Source organism: Mytilus trossulus, chromosome 14 (genome assembly GCF_036588685.1).
Source record: "Mytilus trossulus isolate FHL-02 chromosome 14, PNRI_Mtr1.1.1.hap1, whole genome shotgun sequence".
NCBI classification, from domain to species: Eukaryota; Metazoa; Mollusca; class Bivalvia; order Mytilida; family Mytilidae; genus Mytilus; species Mytilus trossulus.
The window spans coordinates 34,763,335-34,779,705 of NC_086386.1; the positions used below are offsets into that span (position 1 = coordinate 34,763,335).

Here is a 16,371-nt window from a genome sequence, read left to right on the forward strand (position 1 = left end):
TATATTACATACACAATAAAATACACCCGACCCATTGGGTCTATAAGTCACTTTCAAATAATAAAACATAATTCTTTTATCATGGATTTCAAACAAATTAATGAAAAGTAAGATTAAGCTAAATTTCAAAATGATTAATTAATAATGAAAAATTCAAACTAATATAAATAAATAATTAAAAATGAATTTATTAGAAGATCGATTTAATAAATGTTTAGTTGAATGCATAATTAATTAATAATGAAAAAATCAAACTTATATAAAAAATGAAGTTATTAGAAAATCGATTAAGTAAAGTTGAATGCATAATAAATTAATATTTATAATAAAGAAACTGGAAATCTTTAGATTGACCAAGAAGTAACATTTTTACATTTTCATATTACAGTCAAATACAATCAATACTGTCATCTGGAATTGCAATATACTGTTTATCAAACTGTTCATGTATTATATAACACTTCACGTCTATGCCGGAACGCTTTCACTGTATACTTAACTTAGCCAGCTTTCTAGGATAGTTTGTCATCAAAAAGATAATTTTTTCATCGTTTGTCATATCTTTTAGTTTATTGCCAGAAAATATATCATTAAAAGTAGATTCTCTCAAGTCATTATATAAGGAGCAGTGGAGAATAAAGTAACATGTAAGCTGATTAGTTAAATTTCAAAGAAATTTATACTGCAGATAAATTTATGTCGCACCTATATGAGCGTCACTGAAGAGTCTTATGTAGACGAAACGTGCGTCTGGCGTACTAAATTATAATCTTGATACCTTTGAAAACTATTAAGTTTGCTTGTCATGTTTTGGAATTTTTGTCAGATTTTCGAAATCCTCTGGTTTTATCCATTTGAATGCCTTAAATAGTTTTCCTATGAGCCCTCATTTTGCATTTCATAAATCTTTTACATGTATAATTATACAACCATTTGTAAAAGTTTTATAAAATTTTATTAATTTTTTAATAGTTTTTGAGAACTTATACTGCATGTACGTATACTGGTCAATGATAAAAGCTAACACAAATCAAGAGAGAACATTTTCTTGCTTTGCCTATTCTTAGGAAATCCACTAAATTTGAAACCCTACGAAAAGTAATAACTAGCAGTATTTGGATTGAAAGTGTGTAATGATTCTCGCGCAGTTGAATATAGGGATAACATCTGCCATATTCTTCTCAGGTACTCGCTCAGGTAAATTATATTTTTCATCACGTTTATTGTTATTTCGAATGTTATTATTCAGTATTTGTTTCGTTACAAAGTGATTCGAAATATTTTCAATACTGCAACAAAAGTCGTAGTCTTATAGGAGTAGAATTCGGAAAGTTATTTCACTTTGTCAAATTATAGTTCGAAATATGATTAAATTAAAATACATTTGTAGGTCACCATGTTTTTTCAACCTAAAGGCTGTACAAATTTGCATATTCAAATATAAATTGTTTTTTTTCTCTTTAATTCAATAGACTTATTTCCTATTGTAATTCTCCCCATTAGAATGAATTTGTTTTTAGATAAAACAAAATCAAAGACATACATTATCTTTGTGAATTACCCCCCCCCCCCCTTTTTGCCCCCAAAAAAAGACAGATCATTTGCGGTCATTTTCACTCTATGGTTTCAAAAGACTTATATATTATCTTATTTTAATACATTCATGGTGAAGAATTCAGCCAGGTAATTAATAGATAAAATAAAAATATGTAAAAGTATTGCAATAGAAAGGGCATTAATATATTAATATATTTATGGCATTACACTCTGCATGTAGTGAATAAGTTTAAATTTGGTATTTATCAAAATGTTTGTATATTATGAAATTAAATATTTTACATGATGTTTAAGAAATAATACCAAAACGTTGATTCGTTAGTATTAAGCTATTGGTGATTGATATGTTTAAAAAAAACTGTACTTGTTATATCATGTTATGTTATGATTTAATTTTATGTTTTTGTCTAGGGCTCATCCGAACATTGCATAATTGTTTATACTGCCTTATTTAGACTACTAGTATATTTTTAACTTATTGTCTATAACACTTTTGTTTGAAACCTGAAATTTTATTTAGCTTTATTTGTGTTTAAAGTGTTGGTATATGTGCGTTATGAGATTAGATTTACACGATAGTAAATGCTTTTCAGAACATTTTGTCGCATTAAAATTATATGGCTTTAGATTCCAGAAATTCTTTTGTTTGAGATGTTTAATGATATAATGTTACAAAAGTAGTTTCGTGATTAGACATAAATAAAAGTTAAGAAAAAAGTCTCTCATATATATATGTTTTATATTTCACGTTTATTTGTGCTTTCATTTTTTTGTTATTAAAATTTACTATTTCTGTTAATTCGATTTCGTTTATAGACTCAAGTTTAACCAATCATTAGACATTCAAAACTATATATAATGCATTTAAGTATCAAATATATGTTGTTTGGTTTTTCTTGGTTAAAAGTCCAAAAACAAAACAAGACTGAATTCCGAGGAAAATTCAAAAAGGAAAGTCCCTCAAAAAGCAATATCAAAAGCTCAAACAATTCACACGAATGGACAACAACTGTCATATTCCTGACTACCAAAAAGGCACCTTAGTATTATATTTATAAATTGTTGCTGCAAAATTCTGTCAAATGCTGTTTTCAGATTAGTTTTTCTTGTGTAGAAAATGGTCGATTAAACCTGGTTTTTAGTTCGCTAAACCCCTCTACTGCTGACATGATTATGTACTGTAATATCAGACATATTCTTTTTTATTTGGTGTTTCCCAACTTAATCAACGAACGTCACTCGCCTGAATTTAAAAAAGTAATACGCATTTGACAGATTAATGTTTCCGTGAGAGCTGTTGCATTAAAAACCTTAAACATTGTCGACTGCTTACCCCTCCGGACCACCTTAAACCACCCTAGTTTTTGGTTAATAGTTTCAGTTGGTTGTTAAGTGTTAGTAATTACCGTGTTTTAAAACCAATTGTTGATATTATTGTTGATATTCGTTTTTTGCCATGGCGTTGTCAGTATGTCTTCAAACAGAGGCAACATGTCACGTGATATTCATCTCAAACTAGCTTATACATTAACCTCTTGAGACAATTTTAATGTGAATTTCTCGAGAACTTTAATACAAAATTAGTATTTTTCATAATTTTAAATTAATAAAAACAATTGTATGTTTTATCCTGTACCAAGTCAGGAATATGAAAGTGGTTGTCTTAGACTAATAGATCGTTTCTATGTATGTTGCATTGTCGTTTATTTTTGTTGTTCTTATGTGTTTCTGTTGTTTCTGTTGTTTCGTTGTTTTCTACTTATAGCTGATGTGTTTCCCTCGGTTTAAATTTGTAACCCGGATTTGTTTTCTCTCAATCGACTCATGACTTTTGAATACTACTCATTCCTTAATTTGTTTTGAATTACTGTACTTGAGATTCACGTGAAACTTACATGAACGTGAGTTTAACGTTTAGGTTCGTTTGAGGTGAAATGCAGTTGAAATTCACGTGAAATCACATGATTTAAATTCACGCAAAATTTATGTGAGTGAAATTTCTCGGTGTAGGACTTTGAGTGTCCCTTTGGTACTTTCCACCTCTCGGCTAAGTATAAAGTGTAATACACATGTGTTTTAGTGTTATCTCCTTAATTAAGGTGCATGGAATTTTCTTACTTCTTATACAGAATACTCCAAACCAAAACATGTGTTCGTAATATGAGGAAGGCGCTACCTTAAATGCCAGCTTTATACTAAGACAATGTCCTCTATATAGATTGGTTGTTGGTTGTTTAACGTCTAGTGGCAAATATTTCATGCATGTTCAGAACGAATGTCCTAGGCTACATTAACGATGGGGGATAGGACCTTTATCGGGACTCCGAGATCCGGTGTTTTTATGTCGGGATTTCGGGATTGACCCTTTCGAGATCCGGGAATTCTTTATTCCAATTTCGTGACATCGGGATTTCGTGTTTTCAAGTCCGGGATTTCGTTTTTTTAAGCCCGGGATTTCGGGATCAGGACCCCTCCTACCCCCTCCCTAATTAACGTATTGTTTATGTCTAAAATTTAATTATAAGTTCAGATGGATAGGGTTAAGGGAACAAACATTGAACTGGAAAAGGCAGAAGGGTTATAATATTTTTCCTGAAAAAAATTTTCTGATTCCCAAATTGATGAATAAAAAATCTGGCCTTCCTTTTCCTTAGGGGTCCCAACATTACTGTTGAAAAATGGAGGGTCCCACTATATACATTTGTTTGAAAAAATTTTGTAAATGATATATTAAATAATATTCTATTGTATTGATTGTTTATATATTATAGGCTTAAATATGTCAGTTATATTAAAACTGTTTATATGGTTTTGGCTTGTATATAGGTTGTGGGACCCTAAAGTAAATGAAAGCATTATAGCACTCTTTTACTTTAGGGGTCCCAATCAAACAATCTTTTTATGGTTTATGGCTTGTATATAGGTTGTGCGACCCCTTATAATAAGTAAATCAAAGCATTATAGCACTCTTTTACTTTAGGGGTCCCAATCAAATAATCTTTATATGGTTTTTGGCTTGTGTATAGGTTGTGGGACCCCGAAAGTAAATGAAAGCATTATAGCACTCTTTTACTTTAGGGTCCAAATCAAATAATCTTTATATGGTTTTTGGCTTGTATATAGGTTGTGGGACCCCTAAAGTAAATGAAAGCATTATAACACTCTTTTACTCTAGGGTCCAAATCAAATAATCTTTATATGGTTTTTGGCTTGTGTATAGGTTGTGGGACCCCTAAAGTAAATGAAAGCATTATAGCACTTTTTTACTTTAGGGTCCAAATCAAATAATCTTTATATGGTTTTTGGCTTGTATATAGGTTGTGGGACCCCTAAAGTAAATGAAAGCATTATAGCACTCTTTTACTTTAGGGTCCAAGTCAAATAATCTTTATATGGTTTTTGGCTTGTATATAGGTTGTGGGACCCCTAAAGTAAATGAAAGCATTATAGCACTCTTTTACTCTAGGGTCCAAATCAAATAATCTTTATATGGTTTTTGGCTTGTATATTATAGGTTGTGGGACCACTAAAGTAAATGAAAGCATTATAGCACTTTTTTACTTTAGGGTCCAAATCAAATAATCTTTATATGGTTTTTGGCTTGTATATAGGTTGTGGGACCCCTTAAGTAAATGAAAGCATTATAGCACTCTTTTAGTTTAGGGTCCAAGTCAAATAATCTTTATATGGTTTTTGGCTTGTATATAGGTTGTGGGACCCCTAAAGTAAATGAAAGCATTATAGCACTCTTTTACTCTAGGTTCCAAATCGAATAATCTGTATATGTTTTTGGCTTGTGTATAGGTTGTGGGACCCCTAAAGTAAATGAAAGCATTACAGCACTCTTTTGTAAATGAAAGCATTATAGCACTCTTTTACTCTAGGGTCCAAATCAAATAATCTTTATATGGTTTTTGGCTTGTGTATAGGTTGTGGGAGGACCCCTAAAGTAAATGAAAGCATTATAGCACTCTTTTACTCTAGGGTCCAAATCAAATAATCTTTATATGGTTTTTGGCTTGTATATTATAGGTTGTAGGACACCTAAAGTAAATGAAAGCATTATAGCACTCTTTTACTCTAGGGTCCAAATCAAATAATCTTTATATGGTTTTTGGCTTGTATATAGGTTGTGGGACCCCTAAAGTAAATGAAAGCATTATAGCACTCTTTTACTTTAGGGTCCAAGTCAAATAATCTTTATATGGTTTTTGGCTTGTATATAGGTTGTGGGACCCCTAAAGTAAATGAAAGCATTATAGCACTCTTCTACTCTAGGGTCCAAATCAAATAATCTTTATATGGTTTTTGGCTTGTATATTATAGGTTGTGGGACCACTAAAGTAAATGAAAGCATTATAGCACTTTTTTACTTTAGGGTCCAAATCAAATAATCTTTATATGGTTTTTGGCTTGTATATAGGTTGTGGGACCCCTAAAGTAAATGAAAGCATTATAGCACTCTTTTACTTTAGGGTCCAAGTCAAATAATCTTTATATGGTTTTTGGCTTGTATATAGGTTGTGGGACCCCTAAAGTAAATGAAAGCATTATAGCACTCTTTTACTCTAGGTTCCAAATCAAATAATCTGTATATGTTTTTGGCTTGTGTATAGGTTGTGGGACCCCTAAAGTAAATGAAAGCATTATAGCACTCTTTTGTAAATGAAAGCATTATAGCACTCTTTTACTCTAGGGTCCAAATCAAATAATCTTTATATGGTTTTTGGCTTGTGTATAGGTTGTGGGACCCCTAAAGTAAATGAAAGCATTATAGCACTCTTTTACTCTAGGGTCCAAATCAAATAATCTTTATATGGTTTTTGGCTTGTATATTATAGGTTGTGGGACACCTAAAGTAAATGAAAGCATTATAGCACTCTTTTACTTTAGGGTCCAAATCAAATAATCTTTATATGGTTTTTGGCTTGTATGTATAGGTTGTGGGACCCTTAAAGTAAATGAAAGCATTATAGCACTCTTTTACTTTAAGGGTCCAAATGTATTACAAAAAACAAAAAAGTGAATGTTAGGTCATTTTACTAAAAGCTAATGCCTTTTAAAACACCAAAAAAGATTGGAAAATTAATTAAAAAATTAAATACACTTAAAACAGGTATATAGGGAACTATTTTTTTTTTATATAATAACATACCACAAACTTTTATGGACTGGGACCCTAAAGTAAAATCCAAAAATGTTGGGACCCCTATAGTAAAAGAATGCCAAAAGTCTGTCAGGCATAGGACAAAAAAAATATTTTGAATCCAGATCTTCACCAAAGATAATTTTATCTTTCAGATATGCAAAATAAATTTTACTTTTATATATCCAAAAACATAAAAACTTCCCAAACCGCACATGTCAGTATGTACAGTAACACAGAAGGTTTTTTTAGGTGATAATAAGGCCGTATTTGCCAATTTTTTGTGATAAACCATAATACTAGTGTTACATTTTGACTGAATAATTTTAATTGATAGTACTGAAGGGCTTTGTTAAAAAAAAATCTGACTCGAATAAAAAAACATTTGTATTTCAGATCATCTTCAGTTTGGGAGTTCTACATCAATTTCATGTACTAATTCAGAGTCAGTTTTATGTCATTTCTTGCATATATTTTTTGTTACATGTACATGATGTAGCTTTCTTTTCAAGTTTTTATATGAAAGCAAAATAAAATTGAGAATGGAAATGGGAAATACAAGCATGTCAAAAATTTTCTTTCGAGTAAGAAGATGCACTCAAAATAGGGTGTTTTAAATATTTTATCTGTAATTTGGGTATTTTCCTATGATAATATCAATGTCAGTATCATGATAAAGAAAATATATTTGGTAAGTATATATTCCCAATTGACATGTGCCAGTGCGCTGTTAAAGGATCTTCTTTCCCTTAAATTCCAAAAATTGCACCTGATTTTTTTTCTCTCACAGAAACATGAATTATTTGGTAAATAAAATACTTATCATTGTTTGAAACTTTCAGTATTTAAATTTAGTTTAGTCTTTTTGAACGTTTCACTGATTGCATGAAAATTTTTACAGAAAATGTACAAAATATAAAAAAGAAGATGTGGTATGATTGCCAATGAGACAACTATCCACAAAAGACCAAAATGACACAAACATTAACAACTATAGGTAACCATACATTTTATAAAATTGCATTATCTGCAGAATTATTGATAACTTTCCTCACAATATATTCACAAGGACATAGAACTAATATATTGTCCATGCTATTCTGATCTGAGTTTTTATTCATACATACATGTATACTGGCATGGCTGGTGCTGTTTCAAGTTGTCTTCTTTTTCTGTTTCTCGAGAAGTATTTGTTTAACCTGCTCAGTCACTATAAAGTGTTACAATTCTTATTTAGACGCAACACATAAATAGTGACCAAAAAGGTACTGCTTTCACATGAGAGAAACTAGAAAAAAAATAAATGTAAACATTATCAATATTTTTGTAGGACTTGCTATCATTTGAAATTAAAGAGATTTGTAATTAGAAACTTCTGCTGAATAAAAATAGCTGGGTTCACCTGATACCTGTTTTCAAATTAGTCCATATTGATGTTTAAAGGATTCAAAATTAAAATATGTTTGATTTCAACTGACATAAAAAAAATTGGTGTTATTTATATGCTCAATATACGTATCAGGCTGTGCATGGCAAAGCATTTTATTGCCTTCAGGTTTGTCCTTTTTTTTGGGGGTTTTGGTCATGAAAATGAATTTGTAAGTCTGTTGTGAAGTTGCTAACATGAGAATACCCTAATTTTATCAAAATTGTCTGATTTTTTTACCCAACTTTTATTCTGTGCTTATTTTGTAGACTTTTCTTGTTTACAATAGAGTTACACCAATTTAATTTTGAGTCCATGTAGAGTCATTGAAAAATGAGTTTGAAATTACATCCAAACAATCCATGATCCTGTAATGAGGCCAGTAACCAAATGTATGGTTAATTTCAAATCCTTTAAACTGGGATATAAACAGAGATTTTGTTTTATTTCATGCTGTAACTATTATTTTTGGAAGAAAAGGATGTTCATGGTAACACATTTAATTTGCTCATTTTATTGGAACCCAATTGAACCTTTCCATAGATTCGCCTGATAGTTACCTGTCCATTTAAACTTTTTGCAGTTCTATTATCCCATTGAACAAATACAACAAGTATTGTTCTCTGTATATTTTATAGTCACTCAGACCTTTAAATTTCTTCTAAGAGAAATCTATCACTCATCAAATAATCTACCAGAGTAAAAGGTGATAATAAGATAATTTCACATGGTGAAACAAAACTTGTAAGATTTTTGCAGGTATTTTTTGTTGAATAGGTGCAATTTGGTTACTGAGTACAATTTTGGTACTTTGATGTTATACCATAAGTGTGTATTGCTAAATAGGTTGAAATATGAACCTGATAGTGATATAGTGATAAAGTACTTGGTAGAGTGAAAATGTTTTGAACAGGGATAAACTGATGCATAAAATATGCAGGCGACTGCTGCAGCTTGAATTTTAAAGAATGTAGCCCACATTCTTCCAAGTAACATGCCCTGTATATACCTATCATGGTTTATTCTCATGGGTTATCATAATAACTCCATCTTCCCATAAAATCCAATTTTGGACAATATTGAAGCATACAATATATACAGTAGTCACAGTGTTCTCCCCAGAAATTGCATTTAGCATCATGGTTAACAGGGAAATTAAAAATACCATCTTGCTTCTAAAAATTATAGCATCACATCCATAACATGCATGTAATCTATAAGAAAATCACTTTAGATAGCATCAAATTCAAAAATATAGCATCACATTACCCTGATGCTATAAGGCCCTGGGGAGAACACTGAGTCAGTTCTAAATGTACTACTCAGACTCAAGTCTCCTTTTATGATTTAACAGTTTCCATTTCCTGGGACTGTATAAGGTGTGACATAATCAGTGAATGGAAATTTGAAAAGATGTCTTGAGAGTTTGCCATTTAGGAAGTACAGAATTAGGAGATTGTGAATTATTTGAATGTTTTAACTTTTGTTAAGTTTTGAATGAGTCTGTGGGCTACCATATGATCCAGAGGGAGACCCTTTTCTAGAGAAAAAAAATGATGATTATGTAGGGAATAACTGAAGCATGACTGGAGCGCCCCGTCAGCCCCCCCCCCCTTTTTTTTTTATGAAAAATGCTAGATTCGCCATTGACTACATGAATAACCGTGATCACATTCAACTGTAAAATTATCACTGTTCCTTGGTTTGGGAAATAATGATATGTGGCAGATGAACATAAGGAGTCATGGTCAACCAGTGCACCGGAGTTTACCCCGCATGCCCGGCATGGCCAATTTGAAAAGAAATGCGAAATGTATTGCTTGCAGAGTTTTTTTCTGTGTTTCCATGGCTGGGCGGAACTTTTACGCTAAATTTGTTTTCGTTAACTATGATTTTGTGACTTTTGAATGAAGTACCTGTGATTATTAAGAACATTTGTTTTGACCTCACTGATAATGGAATGTTGAAGCAGACGAAACATGGCGTCAGAAGTTGTTGTCATAACTTCGGTAATTTCCGTGGTACAATAAAATTTAAATGAGCTACACAAGTAGCCAAAATTTCTGAATTCTTGTTTTTGCCAACAAATAAAAATTTATGTCGTATTTAACATCGAAATTATTCCGATCTGTCCCGTTTTTCAAAATCGCGTTAAAACGAGAATTTTGGCAGCCATTAAAAAAAATTAATCGTACGAGATTTAACGAGAGTGACGAAACTTTTCAGATGGGTCGTCTAGCAAGAGTTATCGTTCTTTGTCCCAAAACGATGCTTCTACCATAAGTGCCAGCATAGCTGGCATAATACATTACTTATATGTGTCCTTATTTGCTTGTCACTGACATAGATATTATGTTAGTTATATACTCGTGTTTAATGATTTATTTGATAAGAATTACGTTTCTAAATCAAAATTCATGTGTAAGTATTTGTTCACCACTTGTTCTAATAAATATTTTTTTAAATGTTTATTGATGTGTTAGTATGCTGTTTTTAATGACCAAATCAGTAAAAATATGTCACATAAACTAATCGAATCAATTGAAATAGACACTTAAGTGTTTAAATAGTTATCAAAAGTACCAGGATAAAGTGTCTAAAATCTTTCATTAGATGAACCTGAAATAATATTTGAGGCCAAAATCGGCCCATTACTGCTGGAAAAGCACGTAAGTGTTTAAAAAGTGTCTAAAATCTTTCATTAGATGAACCTGAAATAATATTTGAGGCCAAAATCGGCCCATTACAGCTAGACCTACTTCTTTGCCTTGAAGAAAATAAAAAATAAGCTAGCAAAATACAAATGTAAAAACTGAAATATAGTTCCTGTTGTAACACTGATTAAGTTTGGAGGAGTCGGATTCACTTCCTGCGTTACGGATTCTAACTCAAAACCACGAATGTTGAAGGGCTAGAAACCAAGGAGTTCGACTTCTGTTTGTTTGTTCATGATCATTCGACGATTTAGACCACGCGGCAACCTAGACCCCTTAAAGATGGAAACATTGTCAAGTACGAATAAAACGAGACAGCATCACTCCAATTGCGAAAGCCAGATGATTTGTAGAAGTCAGACATCATTTTATGTCTTTATCGCATGTCCGAAAAAGCAACAGAGGTTTTGATTTAAAATAGGTTTTTGTCTCAAATCGGATTTATTTTGTAAAAAAATAGTATGTAATTTTAATTAGGTTACTAAAAATTAAGAATATGTCAAGACAAAGAGGTGACTTTATAACATCTATGATTTTATGCGTTAATGATTCTATCAAATTATATTTTTTTTACCAAGGACAATGTAACAAAATAATTTTAAAATAATGTCGCAAATTCATATATTGATTCATTTGATATTTTAAATAACTATAATAAACTTTAACGGGAAATTCTACTTACTCCTCTAACTGTCTAACGAATTAATAAATCTATAGACGCAAAACTAACAAAACGGTGGTTGATGAGAAGCTTATAGAAATATATGTACTTCATATAAAATCAAAGATTCACAAGGACAGAAAACATCTGGAACCACTTGACTCATTTTATTTTTTCTCATGATAATAACCACACCATTAATTATGTTTTATTTAATAGATCCTGTTCTAGTTTGTTAAATAGAAGTAAAATAACTGTAATTAGAATCGTTCAATCAAGTTAAGTTTTAATTACATATTTATTTTCCTTTGTAATCTGATTAGTTCTATCAATATATTTTAAGATGTTTTAATTATGGTTGATACTTTTACTTCCTTTGCCAAAACAGAAATGCATTTTAAGATAATAATTGAAATTCCCAAACTTTTTAATTCAAATACTTTGATCCATAAGCATGATAAGTGCATGCTATATTGTTCATGTTGTTATAACCTAAACACTTTGAAAGAGGGACAAATGATACCAGAGTGATAGTCAAACTCATACATTAAAAATAGACTGACAACGCCATGGCTAAAAATAAAAGACAAACAGACAAATAATAGTACAGAATACACGACATAGAAAACTAAAGACTAACCAACACAAACCCTACAAAAAAACTGGAAGTGATTTCAGGTGCTCCGGATTGGTAGGCAGATCCTGCATAAGGCACCCACCGTGTTGCTTATGTGGTTATAAATCCAAATAGTCTAATAATTGACCATGAAACAACAGACAATATTATTTTACAATGCATATGCTTACACCGATACTGAGAAATGCTGAACCAAACTAATTATATTTATGTGGGAGACCTTGACACATACAAATATCTAAATATAAGATAAATAAGTCTTCAATGGACCTAAAGTTATTTGCTGCGTTTTTTTCAGTTTATATTAAAATTTGAATTTCTGAAGCGCTTAATCTGATTTAATTGAAATGTGACAGACTTCGGTCTTGTGAACATCGGAAGGAAAACATTTGATAAATATATTTTGTAATTAGTGATCTTTTGTTTGTTTTAAAAGTGTCCTCATCAAAGTGACTTCTTTGAACATGAAGGTTAGAAAAGGACATCGTGTGAGGTAGAACATTTCAATCTTTTACCTCGAAAAATATTTAAGTTTTGGAAATACTTATGATTCATAATCATGAGACTTGGCGAACATTATTCTGCGAAAAAAACCCATGTGTAATTTGTATAAATAGGAGGTTGGGAATAACGTGTCAAACTTGACTAGGATAACGACATCAAAGATCGTATGTTAAATGATATGAGCCGGAAGTCATGTTTGCAAATTAGAATCATTTAACATTTGTTGTTCCGTAGTATACTTTATGATTGTATCTAGGTTATAATCGGGAAGCATCGTTATCTTTAACTTCTCGTGTTGAGGTGCAGTTGTTAATTGATGCTTTAGATACTGGTTGGGAATTTTCAAAAGTTTTCAATTGAATCACAGCGTAATAATCATCAAGTAAAAAAAGTAGTATATATTGTGACGTCTTACCAATTTGTAATAGTTAAGACGTCAATATGAAAGGAATTGGTGTGTTGATATTGATTTCAATATTTAATTGTACAACTGCATTTTATACGCGTCAGTCTCCAGATGGACTTCCAAACACCCACGAAACAATAACTCAAGAAGGAACAAAGCAGGCACTGTCTAATTATATTTGGGAAAATAAATTAAAAAAAACTGGCTCCAAAAACTCAGCTGTTGATGACTTCTTTAAGAATGGTAAGTGTAATTCTTTATGCTATTCAACTTAATGCGTATATCAATACTTTCATGAAGACATATTGTTTACGTCAAGTATATAACTCACAAATTAAATTAAGCTAAAGCTTTTCAGCATGTATCCTCTCGAACAGTGGACTTTGTAAAGTAGATTTAAAACAAAGAACGATGTTTTTAAATGAAAATTAACGGGTTTTTGTATAACGAATCAAAATTGATAATGTACCCCTCTTACACAAATTGAGGTTTTGTCTAAAAAAAGAACGGATCATGACTTGCTATCAGCTGACGACCAGAAATGCACGAGACGTAGAAACTCGTGGACATTATCTTTGCAAAATTTATTTTCTTAGCTCTACGTAGATTGCCGAGCCTGCAAGTTAAATCCTCGTGTGTTTATGTTTAGAAAGGGCTTTCCTTTTTGAATTTCCTATGAAATTCGATGCTTTGGTTACTTTACTTTTTAATAAAATTATACATTAGATGACACAATCAGTTATCTTTTTAAGAAACTGTTAGCGGACAATTTTTTTTCAAGTTTTAAAACGACTTTAGTAATAAGAAAATCAAGCTCTTTTTACTACATTTCTATTAAGATGAAGATGAAAGATTACTACTCAAAAAAATATTGCACTAGATTAACGTCAAGGAGATATTTTGCAAAAAATTACAACAAAAAGCCATCTTAATCACTTATCGTTTGATTATAAGACAAGACAACAAATTAAAAGACAAAGACTCGAAAACAGTTTCTGCCACCTCATGTACACAGATAATATATAAAACAGTTATATACAGTATAAGATAGATCATGTAGATACAATGTAAACAACAACTTAAATATAAACCACTCTAACAAGTTATCAGATACAAACTAAAAGCACACATTTACATGAAACAGATGTTTTCACAAGCTTGTTTTTTTCATGTAGTCATCACGTAATATGTAATCAAAAGCGATACTATGTTTTACTGCTGCTACTTACTTCCTGATATATGATATTGCATTTTAGTTGAAAGGTTATACCTAAAGTACTTCATCATCGTTAAAGTTCTCAACATTTCATCAGCTTTCTACATTTTTTATAGATGCCACCAGTAAAATAGAAATGAAGAAAGCAATAAATACCATTGTTCAGGCAATTACAAATACACAAGTGGACAAGGAGAAGATAGCTTACGTACATTGCCATGCAGATCAAATATCACTAGGTAATTCATTTAATAATTAGTTATAAAGAATTACAGTCCTGTTATCCCTATTTTAATGCATTACTGTTGTGATGTTCGGATTTAAACATTTCAATTTTTCCGAAAACATCTACTGCGATTGCGTAATAATATCGTATATACTTTAAGCAGTAGTTTAACTATGTTTGGTGCAAGGAATGATTATAAGGAGTACATGTATGTGTGTCATATACAATCCGACCTTACCCCCATTTTATATTTTTATTGGTCAATCTGAAGTTCTTTTCGCAGTTTGATGTTATTCTTTAAAAAGTTAATCATAGTTTTAACTATATTTGTTATGAATGATTGTAAGGTGCACGTGTCTCTCTATCTGAGCTCCTCTAACCCTGACCGTTTTGTTATTAATTATTGATGTTAAGCTTATGTGATTATTGTAGTAAGACCATATTTTTTTTAACTCTTAATCAAGCATGGTCATTACATCAGGCAAATTATTTCAGGGTATGCTCCCTTAAGCTTGTCAGTTTTATTATGCTAGTATAAATTCCCAATTTCTGGATTTGACTACCTTACAAATTATTATCGAGCCCTTTTGCATGGCTAAATGTAAACACGGTTCCATGGAAATGTTTATCTTTAGGATGCTTGTGCTGGGGCCACACATACATTTAAATCAATAACCTTATAATAGAATACTAAGGTTAAACACTTAATTTTCATGTGAGACTCAAAATTAATTTTTACACTAAAGCATTACTCCTTAGTTCTACTGACGTGCTGACTCATTGAGACCATAACCCTTTGAGTGATTAAGCATGAACATACATGTATTGATCATTCATAAATCTTCTTTGTAGCTCATAACCATGTGATATCGTGTAAAGATAAACTCATCCAATTAAAAAACGACGTAGTGGAGCTTCGAAAACAGTTGGGAGAATGTCTTTACACTGTGCAGTCGTTTTACAGCAACACCAACTGGGTCGAAATGAACGGTGCAGTACCTTATAAGGATTTTGGTAAGTGTTTGGATAAAACAATTGAAAAAAGTTTAGGATTGACACCATACATTGTAAAACAATCGTACCACATTATACTCCAAACACATGTGAGCTATGATTTAAGTGTCGATCACAAAGAAATTTAAAAAAAGTCAAGTAATAAAATATATATTTCGATTTTGCTATTTATATTGTCCTTACCTGAATGAAGCATTTAAAATTGTTCTGAAGTCTAAAAGTGTTATGCATTCTTTGTATCATGCACTATAAAGTTAGCTCCGGATTTTATTGGATTAATGTTTCTAAATCGTCAGTTTTCTGCGTAATGCGTAATGTTTTCTTGACAGTTTTGTATATTTTTCTTTTTTTGGCTTTAGATTAAACAAATTTATTCGTCATTTTTTTACACATATATCATCATACAAAAAATATACCAGAATAATAGGAATCGGAAACAAGCTGTGCGCAGATTATGTTAATCCGTTTCCTTGAAATACAAACTCCGATAAACGAAAACATAAATGAAGCATGCAATTTTACATGACATGGAACAAAAATAAATGAGTAAGCATATAACAAGGAAAGAAGAAAATACTAATCTTTTGAAAAGAGTGCAAATAGTGAAAATACAAAAAAAAAACAAACCAGAAAACAAAAAAATACACTTAAATACTACACAAAGCGTTGGACCTTGTGATCCGAATACAAGTAGTTTTGTGTTCAATATGACTGGATAATCATTTTTTTCTTATGCCAATCCTATTGTCAATCTTCCTGTGAATTTAGGTAAAACATGGAAGGAGATGATGTAAATTAGACATTTATATCTAGTGTACAATATATGTGTTTAGTGTAGTTGTGGGTTTAAACCACAATTATTCA

The 16,371-nt window shown here is 31.1% G+C and overlaps 1 protein-coding gene across 2 annotated transcripts in view; it reads left to right on the forward strand.

The window, feature by feature from the left end:
• Positions 1–344: 344 nt before the first annotated feature.
• LOC134695911 (uncharacterized) overlaps positions 345–16,371 on the forward strand; it is a 44,711-nt gene continuing 28,684 nt past the window's right edge. The window contains exons 1-3 of one of the 2 annotated variants that reach the window (XM_063557396.1): positions 345–1,197; positions 14,384–14,506; positions 15,346–15,507. In XM_063557396.1, the coding sequence (XP_063413466.1) occupies positions 1,134–1,197; positions 14,384–14,506; positions 15,346–15,507 (349 nt within the window). In that variant the 5' untranslated portion in view covers positions 345–1,133. Of the gene's footprint in view, positions 1,198–12,652; positions 13,295–14,383; positions 14,507–15,345; positions 15,508–16,371 lie in introns of those variants that run through there. The other variant, XM_063557395.1, reaches the window with a different exon arrangement.